Source organism: Cheilinus undulatus, linkage group 9 (assembly GCF_018320785.1).
Source record: "Cheilinus undulatus linkage group 9, ASM1832078v1, whole genome shotgun sequence".
In the NCBI taxonomy this organism is placed as follows: domain Eukaryota; kingdom Metazoa; phylum Chordata; class Actinopteri; order Labriformes; family Labridae; genus Cheilinus; species Cheilinus undulatus.
The window spans coordinates 17,881,739-17,901,513 of record NC_054873.1 but is presented as its reverse complement, the minus strand read 5'-3'; the positions used below and the strand labels follow the sequence as shown (position 1 = coordinate 17,901,513).

The window sequence follows — 19,775 nt, the reverse complement described above, 5'->3', positions numbered from 1 at the left end:
CACCTCTGCTCCATCACAGAACTGAGTGCTGATAACATGCAGGATGGTTCTTCTCCTCTGTAGCCTGGAGGACATGGTGTCCAATATCTTTTTAACCAAATTTGAATTTTGGACCATGTTTTTTGCCTTATTTGATTGGACAGCTGAAAGGAGATAGGAAGTGTGGGATGAGATAGTGGGAAATGACATGCATCAAATAGCAGCAGGACTGGAAATTGATCTTGAGACCAGTGGGATGAGAATTCTAGCTTCTCTATATGGACACTTCCTCTACCAGCAGAGCTAGACCAGCGTCAGGAATTTTGAATTTTGACTCATCAGACCACAGGACAGTTTTTCTACTTCACTTCAGTCTATCTCACACCCTCAAGTGATCTCAGGCCCAGACTTCTTGAAGGATATGAACATCATACCTCCTCCTTGATCATGGTAGAATTTCCTGAATTGCTCCAGCTGCATTTCACATCAACTCACCTTGACTTCATGTGAAATCTCTGAAGGAGGCTGACAGGAAACCTCCCGGCTAAAGTCAGACAGAAAGATTTAGCTGCTTGTGCACAACCCAAAAACCTCAGGAGGATTTTGGGTGCATGTGCAAAAGCACCTAACATTCTGAAAACCATTAAAATATGTTTGCATTTTATTTTACATGATGTCCCAACTTTCCAGGAATTTGAGTTGTACTTCAGCGGATTTGCTTACAATTTTTTGTCATTTACTTTCCCCTCTTTTAATTTTTGTGTTTCTTTATCTTAGGTGCTATCCTTGGATTCATGCTGGGCGTCTTCCAGATCCCGCTGAACGAGTGTGACGATCTTTACAGGAAGTTGGGTTCAGACGTGTTCAAGCAGAATGTCATTGTCGGCACTGTGAAGATGGGCTGGAGTCATGCTTTTTATGACAGCGAAGCCTGGGAGAACATCCTCAAGTCAGTGATTTGTCATTGGTAGTTTATTCACTGGTAGTGGTGACTGAGCTTTGGTAACATGTTGAAATTTCATGGCAAATGTTGATTATACCTTTTTCTTTTTTTAAATCTAGTTATTTGTAATACATTTTGAGTGAAAGCATGGAGATATTTGTAAAATACAAATGAAAGTAAGAGAGAAGATTCAAGTAAACATAATGCCTGCTTTTATTATTTCCCTGTTAGCATTGTTGTCATACTGCTCTATTATAGAAAATTATCCACACAGATGTTCTTACTCTCAATATTTGAGTTGATATGATCCTCAATACAGCAAGCAGTCTTGTAAGGATACAAAGGTTATTATGCATGACCTTAAATTCTTTTGTAACAGCAGAATGGTCCTTTGAAAACAGTTATGCTACTCATAAAATTGATTTCAAACTCAATTAGCTTGCAACCAGAAGGTCTTTTTGAATCCTGCAGAAATGAATCTGAGGCAAGTCATACTTGTATCTAAAATTAAGTCAGCCAGAAAATAACATCATCCTATCTTCCCCTCCGCAGAGAGAAAATGGGCTCTCACCTCCTTGTGGAGACTTCAAGAAACCCTGAATGCCCCAAGGTGAGTCACAGAAGACGCTCTGACTCATTCTGTTCTGGCTCTGACCACTGAGCTTTTGCTTTTCTTTGTTTACTGGGAGATTACAAACAAAGCTCTTTTCTCTATCAGCGTCTAGCAAACAGCTGCATTACACACGGAAAGAAAACACCTTCTAAAGCCATATAAGACAGTGTGGATAAAGCAGTATATAGGATTTCATATGTCAGCAGACTCCTGCGAGGCTCACACAACAGAGAGGATTCTGAATGGATCTGTCAGAATGTCAGCACATCTTACACATGCATTTTAGAGCCTTCTTAAAGTGCCACCTCATGCTAAAAAAGGGGAAAATCATGTTGTATGTCATTTCCTCCTCCTGTAGGTGGCAGCTGTAAGCACTATTGTGAACCGGGGCACCCCTCTGAAGGCATATGTGTTCAGGAACTACAACCTGCTGCCGGGGTTGCGCTCTCACTACCTGGGGGGCTGCCAGCATCAGCTGTGGCAGGCCATCCGCGCCACGTCAGCTGCTCCTGGGTATTTTCAGGAGTTCACGCTGGGAAATGATCTGCACCAGGTAAGTCGCAGTTACAGCAGTACCACACACTAGTCACGGTGATGATTAAAATATACAGTTTATCTTTGAAATATCATCTGTAAACACATTTTATAGGTTAAAGCTCCTGCAAGGAGTTTTCACATATCTGGCATCAATATGAATGCCTCTGATGACCTGAAAAAACCCGACAAGATCTGTGAGAAGACTTACAATTTCTGTTTATTAGTTTGTAATGCCTCAATCTACTGACCCAGGGGTGGAGTTTAATGAGATTACCAGGGGTGACCCAAAATATTACAGTATTTAAAGAAGGATTTTCAAGAGCCTTATTTCATTGCCAATCTTACACCTGCTTTTGGAAAAAGGATAGTTCCACAATATGGGAAAGTTAAATGTTATATTTTGCCTTGATTTGCCTGTTTTGTCCAAATAAATCATGACTCATAGCAATTTTGGAATTGTTATGCGGCTGTGATTTTTATTCTACTTTGGGGTGCCTAGCTTTAGCTCAGCAGCAAAAATTGTTTTCATGTTGATGTGAGATTTGAGCCAGGTGTAGAGCTTGTGTGACTTATAAAACACTCAGATTTTAAGTTTTCTCCTCAAAAGAAGCATTTGCAGATGTGAACCATGCCTCACTAAAAAGAGATCTCAGAAGACCTTCATCAAGAATTGTTGCATTGCATAAGACCGGAATGGGTTATAAAGTAATCTCAAAGACTTTAGGTATTCACCAGTCCACAGTTAGACAAGCTGTCCACCAATGGAGATGATTCAGTACCATGGCCACTCTCCCCAGAAGTGGGCGCCCAGCCAGGTTGACTCTAACCCTTAAATTACACAAGATATGTGTTCGGTCCGTCTCTGCTTCCACCAGCTCTGCTGCACTGCATCTCTGCTTCGTCAGAGCTCTGGCAGTCCAGAGCCCTCTGCAGCAGATACACTGAACTTCGCATAAATTCAATACAGAGCCAATCAAACAGGGCAGGAAGTATTTCTGAGACCAAATTAGAATATCTTGTTAGATTTCAGAATAGAATAGTCTGTGTTGATGTCAGACAAACCGTATTTCACTTGATTACATCGACAAAACGTCATAATGGGGCATAGCAGAGCCCGTAGTCAACAGGTCAGAGGAGCAAGAGGAAGCACATTTATTTATAAAGGGTACTGACCCATGGTAAAAGCACAAAAATCCACATGAAAGGACAAAACAGAGACAAATCCAAACAAGTTCATCCTACTCCTGCGGTTTAGAACAATAGCTTCATTTGTGTTTGTTATGTTTTATATCACCTAAGAAGTTTCTACTCGCACAGCCAGTTGTGATTCTGTAACTACCGCAAAACACCTCGGTTTCACGGGTCTAGCAGGTCTAGCGGTGCTGCTCCATGCTGCACGTCAAACGCAGGAAGTGAGTGTTGATGGACAGTGGGGCATGCAGTCAGTCTGCAGCACCGCCTCAGTTGAAGTCCAGGGTAAGGGCACAGTGCAGAATGCTCAGGGAGGTAAAATAAAACTCTAGAGTAACAGCTAAAGGCTTAAAGCAATCATTGGAACAAGTCAACATCTCTGTTCATGAGTCTACCATAAGCAAAAGATTGAACAGGGATGATGTCAAATGACAGGACACCATGGAGGGAGCCGCTGATTTCCAAAAATAACATCACTGAACTCCTGAAGTTTGCCAAGGAACATCTTTACACTCTACCTCAACTATGGTGGAATTGTTTGGGAAGAACACGCAGCACTATGTATGACGTAAAAAGGGTACCGCATACCAACATGAGGATATCATCCCCACAGTGAAGCACAGTGGAGGGAACATCGTGATTTGGGGCTGCTTTGCCACCTCAGGGCCTGGGCTGCTTGCCATCATGGATGGGAAAATGAATTCCCAAGTTTATCAAGGTATCCTGCAGGATAATGTCAAGGGGGCTGTCAGCCAGCTGAAGCCCAGAAGAAGTTGGGTGACGCCGACAGGACAATGACCTTTAACTTCAAAGTAATTCTACTACAGCATGGCTTCAAAAAATGAAAATCCACCTTTTGAAGTGGCCCAGTCATAGCCCACACCTGAATCAAGTAGAGATGCCCTCAAGAAAGACAGCCTGAGAATATGGGTGAGCTGAAGCAGTTCTGTAAGGTAGAATGGTCCAAAATTCCTCCTGAATGTTGTGCAGGTCTGATCAGCTGCTACTGGAAATGCATTGTTGAGATTATTGCTGCCAAAGGAGGTTCAACCCGTTATTAAATCCAGGGTTCACTTACTTTTTCCAGCAGCACTTTGAAATTGTAATGGCTGCGTTCAATAAAGACTTAGGTACAGATCAGATCACATTTAATGACTAATTAATGCAAATAATTTCAAAGGCTTCACATACTTTATCTTGCCACTGTAACTCCAACAGAGCTTAAGTTCTTACATAAATGATTTGCTTTTGCATCTCTTAAACATCATCAGTATCTGCATGGCCTAGGTCTTTTTATGGACATCTGCTTACTGCTTATTGTGAAAACTGGCCCAAACCAGTCACCCACTGGCATGCATCTGCTGAGTTGCATCAGTTTTATGTAAGCAACCAAGTAGGCTTCACTGCTGAGTTAGAGCAGAGGTTGTTTAAGACACTTGTTGGACAAATTTTGATTTGTTTTTTTATGGTGAAATGTGAGGGAAAATGTCTGCAGTCTGGGAGTTTATATCCTCTGTATGCAAAATGATGTTTGTAAAACAAAACATGATAAAAAGACATTCAAGAGGAGGGACTGCCAACAACAATTGAAACATATCAAATCATCCTCACAAATGATAAACCCTTTCCTGTAAAATTCAGATAGTTAAACCTTTTCAGCATGAAAAGAATCCATGAACAAGTCCTAAACATACCCAGTAAGCATCCACAGCTTATCCCCAAGCTGGTGAAATATTGTGATATTGAATCTTCAGTTTCCCTTTAAAGGCTTATTTTGCACTCATGCTGTCTCTCACACCATGCTTCTCATTCACACCCTATATTTACACACCTTGTGAGAACTTAACTGCATCCCTCAGCTAGAGTAATACAGGGCTTATTGTAAGGGATGCTGGATTTAAACGCTGTGTACAGTCAGTGTTGACTGTGCAGCGTTTGAAGGATTTGAAGAAGCCTAATGAGAAAAATTCTCCGCACAGCGAGCACTGGGAAGGGAGGGACTCCATTTCCGAACTGTCAGTGTTTATTTCCAGTCAGTTACATTTTGACGGCAGTGGAGTGAGGAGGAGAGTTGTAGCGAGACACACCTCACTTAATCACTTCACTTAAATCCATCTCCTGTAAACAGGTACGCATTAGCCATCAGAAACATAACAAACCACCAGCCCACTCTAGCGCCGTACTGATCAATACTTATCGCCGCTCTGTCTGGCTTTATCTTTTCAGTAGGGAGCACAAAAATAAGAAACCACACAACTCTGGGAGTGCTAGAAGCTTAGAAAACAAACATGTGACTTTCATTTTGTTAAAAAGTTACCAGGAGATAAAAGAGATAAGAACAGATGGGGACACTCTGATTGAAGTTGTATTGCTCTACTTTTTCAGTTTTCAGTTTGGATGTAGCCTGACTTTGACCTGCCTCATCCAGATGTCAGCATCTCCTCGGATTGACGCTCGAGTACAGATGTTTAGCAGAGATTGACTTATTCAGCGTAAAGCCAGCACACGTGAACGAGCATGTGTTTACATCAAAGGCAGTATCCTGTGTTGACACGCATCCACATTTTAATTGGAAGCTGTGTTAGCTGTGTAGGTGGGGGGGGGGTCAGAATGAAAGAGACTGGTTGATGAAAACACACCTGTGGTTGGAGATTTCCCCAGCATGCTGTCGAGTAGGTCTCTTCCCACTCTGAGAAGAATAAATTAGCCCGATCCGGCAAGCGTTTCCTTTATCACACACAACGGTTTGACTGGTACATGTTCCTCGTTAGAATGAGAAAGACAGACAGTCTAATTATGGAGCTGCTTTTCCAAAACTTGTTAGCCGCTAGCAGGGAACCACATACTGTGTGAGGATAAGACAACATCAGATGTTAAATATATATATTAAACATATCTGATGACAAATCAGTCACAGTCTTTCTTCATTTTAATTTCTCTTAAAGAAACTTTCAAGCAGAGAGAGTCAGTCAAGATTTAGCAAAAACTTTGCTCTTGTTTTTCTCAGACTAATAAAATCTTGAGAGAATATTTTGTGGAGCTGTTTTGATTTTACTGACATTTCCTGGGAGATTTGAGCTGTAGTTCATTTGTTGCTTTTTTCAGCCTGTTTTCTCGGTGGATTTTGTTTTGAAAAGTTGGGGACAAGGACGTTTTGGAGACTTGAACATAGATACATCAGCTTTTGCATATTTGCAAATTATAATATTTGCATATCTGTCATTATTGGGTTTTTTGTGAGCCACATTTATTGTGGCTTCTTAAATGTATATAGTTACATGCTGTCATGGATTTGTTTCACACATCAATCAGAAAAACTTTCCATACTAAGCATTTGGGAAAGGGCAGAGGCTTTGAAAAGACTCGGAGTGTGATTGGATGAACGTTCTGTCTGTCACATCTTTACGGGCCAATCAGAGCAACAAAACACGTGACGTAGTAAGAAAACAACTCACTGCTGTTCTTTATTCTTCTTTTAACGAAGAAATGTCGTCAAGTTCTGATAAAACTGGCGCTTTAGCAGCATCCATGCTAATCTCTTCTGCCATAATTGCACAGGCCTCTTGTTCCTGCTTGCTTACGTCACAACTCTGCCATGCCTGAAAGTACTGCCCCTCATCACTGATTGGTCCTGTCACTTTCTGAGATGGGAGCTTTGCAAGATGGATTCACCAGTGAGAAACTAGGAAACAGCCGTATCCATCTGCTTTGCAAGGTTAGGCAGCCATTAGAGGGCTTTCAACACAAGTAAGCACAAGTAAACCGCAACTCTGTATGTATGGCTCTAGTTAACACAGTGGAGGCAGCCATCACTGCCAGCACTCAGTGCAAGCAAACACAACTCTGTCTTGTAAAGCCTGATTTATGCTTCTGTGTTGCATCGACGGCGTAGCTACGCGTAGCCCTCTGCATCGACGTGGGCCCTTACACCGTAGCAAGATGCGCAGCTCCAAAAAATCCAAACTACGTGTCGCGGCGACGCAGACTGCAAGGGCTGTGATTGGTCCACTCAAAACATCATTTCCAGCAGTTGCTTTTTGTAGTCTTTCTTCCTGCAACATCGCCATTTTTAAAGTTTTTGTGTAGCAGTGCGAGTGTTTCAACAATGGATCAAGTCGAAAAGAGAATAATCGAGGAGGTTAGGAAATACGGCCACCTTTACAACTCCTCCTTGAAGCACTTCAAGGACTGCCAAATGGCAAATAATTGTGACAGAAGATAAACAAGGATTCGGATGTGACCCCTCTGAAACCACACACACAGCCACACCCCCCTAGTTACATGGCGGTGATTTGCAGAGCGACGCGTTCCCTCGATGCAGAACTTCGAGTGGTCAACAACGGTGTATGCTGTCGATGGGACGCAGAAGCATAAATCAGGTTTAAGGCTTATAAATTAGGCTCACTCACTCAGTGAGTTACTTACTGACTGACTGACTGACTTAAGCCTGATTTATGCAACAAATGTTTTTCTCTTTATTGCTGGAAATGTCTCAAATAAAAGAAACTGCTCTCTAGATCTTCAATCTCTGAACTTGAATTAGAATACAGTACTACTGCTCAATTTCTTTCAAAAATTAAACTTAAAATGAATATAATACTAATCTCTGGATCCTAGATGTATAAAAATAAATTTAAATCTTGTAAAAAATAACAGTTCTTGTGCAAAAGATGCATGCCTTGCACCGTTCATGCAAGGTGCTGTACAAACCACATTTTGGGAAATTAAGCCACACTTTCGACCACTTTAACATCTTTTTGTCATTGTCCGCTATGTCAGCTTCCTCTTCCTCAACTTCTCTGTTCTTGTCCGCTTTGCAGACTGCCTGTCGTGAGACTTGGTTTTTCAAGGTTTCTTGAAAAGTGATATATATTTGAGATATTTTTGACCAGAACTTAGACACATACACTTGCTAATATTTCAGTTTTTGCATTGAAAATACTCAAAACATGTATTTTAGTTTTTCAAATGTTGCAACAGTTTTTCCCTCACCATGTTAGCTATGCCAGTTTCAAAATGCCACCCACTGTGATGACTTTATCTGCTGTCTCCGTCTGCCACTGAAATCAGTCATGAGCAGAACATGCCTCCTGTGTGATGTAAGGATTCCCCGGCGAGTTAGGCATCTCGCTCTTTTTTCATCAACGCCCACGGAGATCTCCACTTAATTCAGACCCTAAACAATCATCCTTTTGTTTGCAAGAATCGCCATGCCATGTGCTCAATGAATGCCGGAATTCTCAAGAAGCATTTTCAAAAAAAGTTGTGATTGTGTTTCATGATGCTTCTTGGGATTCTGACAGAGCCAGAAGTTCTGATTCAAACTGGTAACACAGGGAAAATTGTAACTTGGAGCAAGACCTTTGAAGCAGGGCAGCCATGGTTTTATCATAGCCTCACACTTGCCATGTAGAGGATGCCTTAGTGAGAGGGAACAAGACGAAAAGAGGGAAAAAATAGACAAGATGAAGGGAGGGAGGTTCCACATTAAAGCTCTCGCAGTTATCTTTGCTCCAAAGAACACAGGAGAAGAAGACTTAAGACATTTCACAATGGATGCCAGGGCATGCGTAGAATGGTGAGGAGGGCCCAATTTTTTCCGCCTAGTTGCCATGGCGTCTCCTGAGGTGATGGGGAGGAATGGGAGCATGTTTTTCACACCCAGCTCTGCCAGCCTTTAATGGGAGGCATGGCATCAGTGTACCACCACCCCCAGTAAAAGCTCTCGAGAGCCCCAACATGGCACGACGCTCTTTAGAGAGACTTCACACCGCCTGAAACGGAGCAGATCACATTAGCACACCCGTACTTTTTGTAGTGGAGGGAATGAGGCATAAATGAGCCTAAGAAGTCATTAAATGTGGCAGCTTTGGCTAAAGAAGTCAGGCAGCGTGGATCCGAGAGAGGAAAGAGGAGGACCAGGCAAAGGGTCTCACATAATTAAGTGCTTTTCCCAAAGCACAGCTCCAGAAATCATAACCTTTTGGATCACCTCTTTCACTTCTCTTTTTTCACTCGTAAAGGCCACTGGAGGTGAAGTTATTGGTCATAAATTACATGCTCAGCAGCACTGCAGTGCTGCTCATATAAGGCAGAGAGGAGGAGAGGTGCTGGATTGAGGGAGGTATAAATCTCAGCTTTAGCCACTTTCTTATCCTGGCCTCTCTCCTCCACGTGTTAAACCCTGAGATCTCGGCCTGGAGGCTGTCGGAGGATGGGGCTCAGACTATTGAGCCCTGCTGCAGACGGCTTCCTCCACCCAGACAGACTCAGGATCTCTGTCCTTAGAGTATACCAAGCTCTCATTGATTTTGTTTTTTGTTCTCATATTACTTCTATTTCCTGTCATTTCCTTTTCTATGTATAAGTATACAGTACATTCATTTTCAAACAAATGATTAGCAACTACATTTTTTTATAAGATCTGTTAGGAGTTTGACCAATATCTGCCAGCTAGTATTATTGGGACTATGTTAAAGATTTGCACAAGTAGCCATCTAAACAATTAAATGCCTGGTCCCTTGGTAATCAGCACCAGAATTGTTGGTTGGTTAACCTAATTCTTGATATTTTTAATCAGTTCAGCCTATAATCCTGGTCAAATGCTCTTTCTAAACTGTAATTTGGCTGCCTTCCACTAGTAGCCACTGTGGCTCCAGTTAATGGCTACTGTCATGCTGCTCTTTAACCTGAAGGTAAACAACAGCAAACTTATAGCACATTTCATTAGAACGACGTGGTTTAGAAGTTATATGTAGAGCTTGTCAGGTAATAGTACTTACTTAAAACTGAAGCATTAGTGCATCCAGCACAGGAGTGGACATTAACCTGCTAAGTGGATTGAAGGCTAGCACTGCCAACGTCCGCTAAATTCTGCAAACCAACCATTGCAACAGTGATATCATCTTGAATTAATGAAGCTCAATTTTCACTGTTTCATAAACGTTATCTTAACTTTAGATAAGTCAACCAAGTGCAGTTATGATTTGTGTTTAAGTGGATTTTAAGTTATTCTCCCAGGAACATACCTTGACTATACCTACCCTTGGCAGACATATTGATATAATTATATATTGATGTTACATACGTGTTGAAACAAATGTTTTTGCAGAGCATGTTATTCTAGAAATAGTGCTTGGGTTGAACTGTTGAAAAGATGTCATCATGTAGGTTGTGTACACACTAAAAAAAGGTTGGGTCAAAAATAACCTAATTTGGTTTGTTTTTAACTCATCCGCTGGGTCAAAATAGCACCAGCCCAGCATTAGTTAATTTGACCCTTCAAGGTTGGTTGGCCCATTTTAACCCAACAGATGAGTGATATACTCCACCTAAATGCTGGGTCAAATTAACTCTAAATCTGAGTAAATTCAACCACACATATTAGTTATATACTCTACCCAAATGCTGGGTCAAATTAACTCTAAATCTGAGTAAATTCAACCACACATATTAGTTATGTACTCTACCCAAATGCTGGGTCAAATTAACTCTAAATCTGAGTAAATTCAACCACACATATTAGTTATATACTCTACCCAAATGCTGGGTCAAATTAATTACAAATCTGAGTTGTTTCAGCTACATATTTGTTATACTCTACCCAATGCTGAGTCAAATTAACTACAATTCTGGGTTCATTCAACTACACATTTGTTCATTAATTCTAACATTACAGTACAATCTATAAGAACACAAATTGCAATAGACTATCCATAGCTATAAAACTGTTAAACTACAAACCTTTAACAAAATACATGATAGATTTGGTCATGCAAAATATATATTATGCAATAAAAACTTAAACAATACTTAAATTGTCAAAAAACATTTATTATTACAAGAAATCGACAATAGTAGAACAACTTCCCCTTTAGTGCTGTTCGGTCTTATGAGGTCTTATCTGGTTAAATAAAGGTTAAATAAAAAATAAGATAAATACAATTACTAATTATATTATAATTATTACAAAAATATAATGATACTGTGGTGAGCTGTGGTGAGGAATGGCCCATAGACAAGCTGAATGAGTTTGACAAGCCCTCTTACAACAAGCAGCTGTCATTTATTTTTCAACACAGACACATACAGACAGTGTAGTCTGCACCATTAACCCCCTCGCTCATGGTGTGACACTTTAAAAGAACCCCCACCCCCCCAAAAACATGAACCAAAAAACAAAACATGCGCAATTACAGCCCCCACAATGAAACATGAACATTAACGAACATCAGAAGAGTGAATTCCCTTGCACAAATTAATACCCAGTAATACGCCACAATACTATTTTAAAAGGTAACGCAAAACAGACAATGTGAATTAGATATGCATTGTGCACAAACCTTTTTTTATTAACTTGGCTCTCCAAGAGGATGACCAGTCGGGTTTTCCCCGTGTTGATATTTGTATCACGCTTGGTGCTTCCAAATCCTATATAAATAACCCATACTAACCCAATAATGGGTTAAGGAGTTCATAACCCCATGGTTGGGTAGATAAAATAACCCAGCTGTTTTTAGTGTGTACAGCAGTTGTTCAGCAGAGGTTCACCATCTTTTCAATGACAAACCAGGAACCGAATATTGGAAAATTCTTAACCACTCATATTTATTTATTATAGTCATATGCCCAGCCTTAATCAGCTGATCCTAATTATCGCCTCCCGGCTCCCACAGCCAATCAGAGCTCTTTCTTTCAACACTACTATACAATACAATACTATGGATTTATTGCTTTTGAAGTAAATTTACTGCGTTCAATATACATTGTCATAAATGTTTTATCCATAGGTGGTTCTAGCCCTGGAAAGTAAAAAAACATGCTACTTGACTGACCCAGGGAGCATCTTTTGAGCAGAGCCTTCTCCACCAAGTAAAACTGTAGATCCATTTTGCAATAAAAGGGTAAAATGTATGAGTGCTGACCGAAATGAAATATGTTCCAGTTTGGATGTTATATAGACGAAATAGCTGACTGAACAAAGAGAAGGCACAAACAGACACATTGTTCTCAATTCTGCTGTGATAAGATTAGGGCTGGGAAATTAATTTCAAATTAGAGTAAATATATATGGCCAATATGGCCTGCTGCAATTTTCAAATCACAGAAGGCGCAGTATTTCTTTAACCTGAAATTTGTGTTGAAATGCCAGTTTAAGACTCTTTTTTTTTCTTTTTTTGCTGCAGAGATGTTATGCATTATATATCATGCAACCATTCTAGTGCCATGTTTTTTTTAGCATAGTGTGCCAAAAAATCCTATTTTCTTTAGTTTTTATGTTTTTCGTTTTAATATGAGAATTACATAAACATTATCATTCCCTATAATACAACAGTTCATATTCAATTTTCAAAATGAGTTGAAATCATCACAATTAGATATTTTTTCAAAATTATTCAACTCTAGTTTAATCTAATATTGTGTTGATTATAATATAGAATGAATTATAGCTTGTTTTTGTTGAAAATGCAGGAGTTGAGGAACTTAAGAAATAAGCGCTTATTAAATCATAATCGCAATATTGGAGAAAAAAGTTGCAATTAGATTGACATTTTTGGTAATACTCCAGAAACTCTGAGGAATTATCTCAATAATGTGGGAAAATGTTTTATTGTTTTTACAGTGTTTTATATGAATGCAGTTAATTGAATTGGTTCAGAAGAGCTTTCTTTGTTGTCCAAAGAAAATGAGATAAATATGTAGAAACATTGGAATTTACCCATTCTGAATATAAATCTACAAAGGCTTTCAGTACTTCATAGACTTTTACCCACCATTTTTTTGGAGGCAGACATTCTAGACCCACTTAAAATAGCTCCATGACCCACTTTTGGGTTCCAAACCACCAGTTGAGAACCTGATGTACAGCACACTAAGATTCAGTTGTTTCCCATTTAGTCCCTTCTACATTGCCAGTTCAGGGCTGGGTTTTTATGTCTCTGTTATACCTTGCAGTCAGTGTTAATGTCACATAGATGTTATGCTTGGACAAGGCTCTTCTTTTGTCGAGCCAGCATTGAGAGACAGTATCAGTATACATCAGAGTTGGCAGGGTAGAGTAGCACTGTGAAGCTCCTACTGTTTATTTACATGTTGTGCCTTTTAAGGTGCATTTATGTTTCCCTTATGTATGGAAATAAGTATGCATGTTTTGAATAATATATACAATACTCCCACGTGTCCTTTACACTGTAAAAGAAAATTTAAAAAAGGCATCCACAAAAGGACAAGGTCGCACATAGACCTCTATTTCTTCTCTCTTGCCATCCAACTGATGTTCAGTTACTGTCTGATCTCCTCCCAGCTGTTTTGTCATAGTTGTCTGTCCCTGTGCCTGGGCGAGGTAACAACATATATTTTTGTTAAGAGTTTATATTCAACTCATGCAGTCTTTACACAAGAAGTTCCTCCATTTCTCCAAGTATTTTTATTCATTGTGTTTTGCTGGTCTGGCTTGAACTGTTGCTTGAAGATGCCACAATTTCCAGTGATATTGCAAAGTTTGGTCTGTGTCTGTATGCCATAAAACATGTAAAAATGTGAGCACTGATGGGCCTTTATGCTTCTTTTTTGCAGTGCCTGTATCGACACCACTCGTTTTGGGGTCAGGTTTTGATACTCTGCAGCCTTTTGCTGGAGGGCAGGGTCTCAAAAAAATCTGCACAGGATACTTACATATGCAGAGGACAAGATAAGACAAGATGTCGTAGGTGTCCCACTTTATCCACTGGTGAGCTAAAATCAACCCAAAATGAAAGTCCCTCAGTGGAGCTTTATCAGTCAGAAGAAACCCCATTAAAGTTGTGCTCTAAGTGTGACTGACTACTGGGATAAATCCTTCCCATAAACTCCTCTGTCTCTTACCTTCCCTTGCCTCATCACAGCGCACCGTGCTTTGCAGGCTCCTCACTGCTTCGCCTCCAGATGAAAGGTAAATCACACCTTGCATCACAATGTATTGGCATTCACGCGTGTGTACAGCCAGCTCTCCGGTGTGCAGCAGGGAAATTAGCTTTAAATTGCCCAGTAGAGGAGTTATTATGATGGACAGAAAAATTATGCTTTCTAATATGAAGTTGTCAAACATGAACATGAAGCCTAAAGGGAGTCTAAGCTGAGTAAATATGAGCTAGGGGGTTCTGCACTCATTTATATCACTGAAGGAACTGACGTAGTTTAATCTGCATGGCTGCAGCTGGCATGGATGATTCATTGTTTCAATACCCTGTGTACATGTGTGGTCATGTGTCCTCCAAATGTGTGGGAAAAGGTAGCTGCAAAACAGCAAATCTCAATCTTTCTGCCTGCCTGGGGCCAAGCTGGCACCCACAGAGACAGATCCCTCCTCTGTTGACAACTTGGGAAGATGACTTGAAGCTCAATGAGATCTTTGGGCCGCTAAGGGGAGAGGGCAAAAAGAAGAAGTGCTCAGCTTGATTACATAACACGGCATGAAGACCTCTGACTCGGCCTGACCACAGCTGAGGAGAGAAACTCTCCACACTGACGCTGCTGTCATTCTCATCCTCAGTGATCACAATGCTGGCCTTTGTGTGGATCGGATGCCATTTAGGCAATTAATTTTACTCAATGAGCAGATTTACTTTTCTGACTACATACAAGGAGAGAGAAAAGTTTGCATTCTGCAAACTGTGTGGATAATTTTGAAGATTTAAAAGTGTTATGAGAAGAAAAGGATTGCTCTTTTATAACCACCTAATTATCTACTTAATCAATTGAATGGCCATCTCTTGAAGACAGTGTTGTTATTGTGAGAGGAATAATCAGATGTCCAAGGCTTATGTAATGTTCCCCTAATTAATGGTTTGAGAGATGGGAAGCTTCATAATAAATCATGACTGAGCTTAGCGCCCTTCAGAGCAGTACTGTCAGAGAAGCAAAATGAGAAATTATAATGACTATAGCCACTGTGATGTGAATTTAACTCTATGGTAGGGGTGCTCAAATAACCACAAGCTCAACAGTACTGCAATATTAACTCTCACACATCACAAGTCTGTATTAATCACAACAAGAGAACACCAACCCTGAAATAAGTTGCAACATTATGTTTGGGGGTCTCCCGGTGGAAATAAAGGTTTGACCTGCCTTTGTTTGTGATGGTTTCCAATACATCTAGCACAGTCCTCAACTTTGTTTGTCTGTGCAGCTGTGTGGCTTTTTTTAGTATTATCTGCTTTTGCCCTGCTAGCTAATAGTTTGGTACTTGGACTCTCAGCCAATGTTGATAGTTAGGAAGTACAGATCCAAGTAGCAGTCATGCTGCCCACCTCCGCTGGTCACTTCAGTCGGTCCAGCACTCTACCAACTTTATCCGTTTATCAGTATACCACTGTTGTATGCCTCTGTGGTAGATGCATTATTTTCCATGTTGCCCGTCCATGCACATAAAAATGTGCATATGAATGCATCACTGAGCCATTCATTTCAACTCAGTCTCTCAAGAATGCAATGTTTTCCTCTGACTTTGCACAAAAGCCCACTCTGATTCCAGGATAATCTGATTAGATTTTGAGGGTCAGAGGTCAGGGTCTTTGGGCCTCACGTTCATCCCTTGCCTGTGAACTTGGTATCTCAAGAATGCTCTGGGGAATTTTGTTCAAACTTTGCACAAATATCGCCTCTGATTACACGATGAACTGAATTGTGTATCATGTAGAGGCATGTAAATGCCAGGCAGTAGTCCTCCTCTTTAAATGCATGGTTGTGACCTGATGATGGAGAAAAGCTGTTGAAAAGTGACACTGCAAGCCTTGTACTTGTCACTGTATATCTTTTGGAGCTATTCACATTATTTCATCTGTTTTGTCAATTACAAATTTATTTATTCTGTGTTTATTTTGTTTGGGGGAGATCCTTGATGATTGACTTTGAAATCACTAATGTTATCATTTGGAGTATTTATTGATGTTTTTATTCTGATAGACGCAGGTGACATCCATATCATGGACAGGTAGGATAAGATGGGCGGTCACCAAGGAAGGTGAATGGTTTTTTTATGAGGAAAGCATCAGTCAGTAGCACGCCATGAGAACACTAATTGTAAGAAAATTTTGCAGAATCAACACAACATAAACTTTAGATGTTGCATGGACATTGACATTTTTTGATCCCTTGTAAGATCCACTATCCCCAAGCCACAGTGGTCGGTTTGATTTTGAGTTTGTTAATTAACCAAAAAAAATTGCTGCTACAGTATCCAAGCAAATTAAAATATAGATAATAATGTTTTCTCACTTAACACGTGCAGCCTGTGTAACACCAGTTTGACGGATTGTGATCAGCTGAAGCCTAAAGCTACAATGACCAACTTTTGTTTTCGGATGTTCCTGGTTCCCCCTGTGATCAGAGCAATACCTCTTCTATTCCTCAGATTTCTACTAACCCATCATTTGCAGTGAATCTTTTGGTTTTGGAAAATGCAAAAATAAAAGTCTGTTTTAGCAAGGTGCGTGTCTAAAACCTCCCCCACGGCAGTGTTGAAATGAATAAATAATTACTATTTAGAAATAATTAATCTTGTTGTTTTTGGTCTCTCTTTTGTAGCTCATAAAGAATCATCAGTATTCATTTCTGTCAGTTTCATAACAATTTTAAAAGAACTCCCAGGAGCTTTTTACTAGCTTTCAGCTACCCTTTGATTATTTGATGACGATGCAATGATTAGAAAAGTTTTTGGAGTTTAGGCAAGGCAAGTTTATTTGTATAGCACATTTCAGCAACAAGGCAATTCAAAGTGCTTCACACAGGTCATTAAAATACATTGACAGAGGGAAAAAGAAACACAATGAAAACATTTTAAACAAAGCATGTAAAAGGTGATTAAAAACAGCAAATAAGACCCACACAAGATAGACACATCCCTAGTGCCATTTGTCTGAACTTTATATGTATAAAATGCTCTGTGTGCTTTGTCAGCTGCAAAAATATACACACATCAATGCCAGGAAACCACGTCAATATCCACAGGCCATCCCATCTTTGGAAAACTGTAGGGATCTCTTCTGAGTTTACATGTCCTTGATGTAAGCAGATATTCCTCTGTTTACTCCATTTTTCATCTCTTTTGTGATGAGACAGCCATGTTTTAGGCTGTTTTGCTACCCAGTCCAATAGTAGATTTTACTTATTGGATGCAGGCCTGAGTGCATTAATCATACTTTTGCCCAATTTTGATCTAGTCAGATGAAAGTCAGAGTAGCCATCAGCAACCCTAAGATCTTTTGGTGTAAATTTAGCAGTGAAACAATGCTTTATGGGTTTAATTTAGATTCATATTGGCAGGCCTCGTATGTTTGTCAAAGGCTCACCTCATTTAGATTTCACCCAGCACGCTGCAGTTTTTCTGTGTCATGGCCGCTCATAATAAACCTTTGCATAACCAGCATTGAAGCTTACCCACTGGTTAGACGGGCAGAGAGAGAGGCTGAATGAAGAGGATGAAGTTTGCTGTCCCGGCTAATGGGAGCTGACATACACTGGCGCGTGAAATGACTTTTACTGATCCTGACGATAGCACCTCTTTCCTATTCAAATCAGCTCTCCCCTCAAGACAGCCAAACTGGCACAATGGAGATAAGCTCCTAAAAGTTAATGACAGCGGAGGATTTTGCAAGCGACCTATACATGGCGCATGTCTTGAATTTGTTTGTTTATCTCCACTTGTGTTATACAAGTAGTTTAATATCAGAAAACACCCTAAGTAGATTTCTTTAGACCATATTTCAATTTAATTTAATTGGCCATCTGAAGAGCTGAAACATTTTCCCAAAGGGTTTGGAAGCCTAATTAGTTCAAAAGTTGCTTTAATTGAGCTACAGGAAAAGAAGGAGCTGATTTGTGAATCAATCATTAGACCCTGAAGGGCAAAAGGCGAGGCCACAGGAGCTGTGATCCTCCAGAGTATGAACAAAACAGGCTCCACCGGAATCAAAGAAAGCATTAAACCTCTCAGGAAGGCAGGATTCAAGCACGCCATTTCAAAAATTCAGTTTCCGTTCAGACTTGGAGGTAAAAGTCCTATCAGATGTTCTAACCGACATGATGTGCCCTCTGAGGATGTTTATCTGTCGACACATAGCAGTTTTCCCTCCATGAGATTGAGTCATTGTGAGTCTGTGCAGCATTACCACTCTAAATCCTCATAAATGGAAGTGACCTTTGCCTCGCATCCTGCTGCGTGTTTGACAGCAAACTCTGGTTGGGCCTATTTTGTATGCAAAGCTCTTTTGCAGTTTATCCTAAGTACATCATTGTTTCTAACTTAACACTTTATCCAAATATGCCCTGGCCTCAAGAAACCCTTGTTTGAGAATGTGGCAGTGGGCCAAGCAGTGATATTTCACTGAAAGTGGCTGTAAAGAGCTTGGGCTTTTACACTGCTGCCTCAGTGTCTGCCAAACATGTCCTGGTACCTGGTAGGTAGCTTGTTTGTCATGACAGCTATGGAATAAATGATAGATGCAAATAATCCTCTGAATTACCACACTGGGTTGCACCAGCCATGTGAAAGTTAAAACATGGCTTAGTTTCAATGCAATTTAACATTCAAGATGGAGTTAAGCACTACTAACATTTAAGCAAAAATATAATTGGAGCTTCAAAGTCAATCTGACTGTACAATAGCTTTCTACAGGTAGAGCAGTGGTTATCCCACTTCAAATGAGTGTCCCGTTGCTTACAGCTATCTATCTTTAGCAGCACATAGTACACAGAAGTGTGTATGACTTGGGGCACAAATGGCCTGGGGGTTGGACCGTTAATATCGCATTAACTCAATCTTCTTTTAACGCCACTATTTTATTTTGTCGCACAATTAATGGATGCGCGTTCTGTGAGACCCTTGACCCAACCTGTTGTTAGCCAGATCAGGAAGTGGCGGCATCGTGACGCAGTGCAAGCAAGCAGAACAGATAAAGGACAGAGACTTTTGAATGGCAGGTTCAGCTTTCAAATCATGCCAGTTAAGACTAAAGTTATTTTCTCCTATTGTCAACATGAACTAAGTTACCAGGAGTTCGTAGAGTCTTAAATAGCCCATACCACTTGCTGGCCAAGCACACCGCCACAACAGAGAGCCACCCACTTAGCCACGCTGGATTGTTTACAACGGAGATGCTCAGACAACTCAAAGTGTCAAAGACTCTGCAGTCCCTATAGGAGAAGGTCTTACACTGGTGAATATAGAGCTGCAGAGGTGCAGACAGGTGAGCCTGAGAGTGAAGAAGCTCTGTAGAGTATCACAATATCAGCTAAAAAGCATTATTAGACTGTGGGTCCCCTTTATTTATGAAAAAAGAAATGGTTTGATATTAAATCTGTAGCTCTTCTATGGTCTGAAGAATGAAAAGATGGTTAAGTCCTTTAACTGCACCTTAAAAGTTCTCCACTGAGACGTCTTTTACTTTGTGTTTATGAGTTCTGAAAAGCAGCTTCAAATGTGTGTTTATTATTATTCCTGTAAATCTATTGGACTGAAGTCAGTAATTTCTT

General features: G+C 40.3%; 1 protein-coding gene across 3 annotated transcripts in view; it reads left to right on the top strand.

The window, feature by feature from the left end:
- LOC121515309 (calcium-independent phospholipase A2-gamma-like) overlaps positions 1–19,775 on the top strand; it is a 45,901-nt gene that overhangs the window by 11,407 nt on the left and 14,719 nt on the right. For all 3 annotated transcript variants that reach the window (XM_041796005.1, XM_041796004.1, XM_041796003.1), the window contains 3 exons: positions 757–928; positions 1,475–1,532; positions 1,894–2,088. In XM_041796005.1, the coding sequence (XP_041651939.1) occupies positions 757–928; positions 1,475–1,532; positions 1,894–2,088 (425 nt within the window). The remainder of the gene's footprint in view (positions 1–756; positions 929–1,474; positions 1,533–1,893; positions 2,089–19,775) is intronic.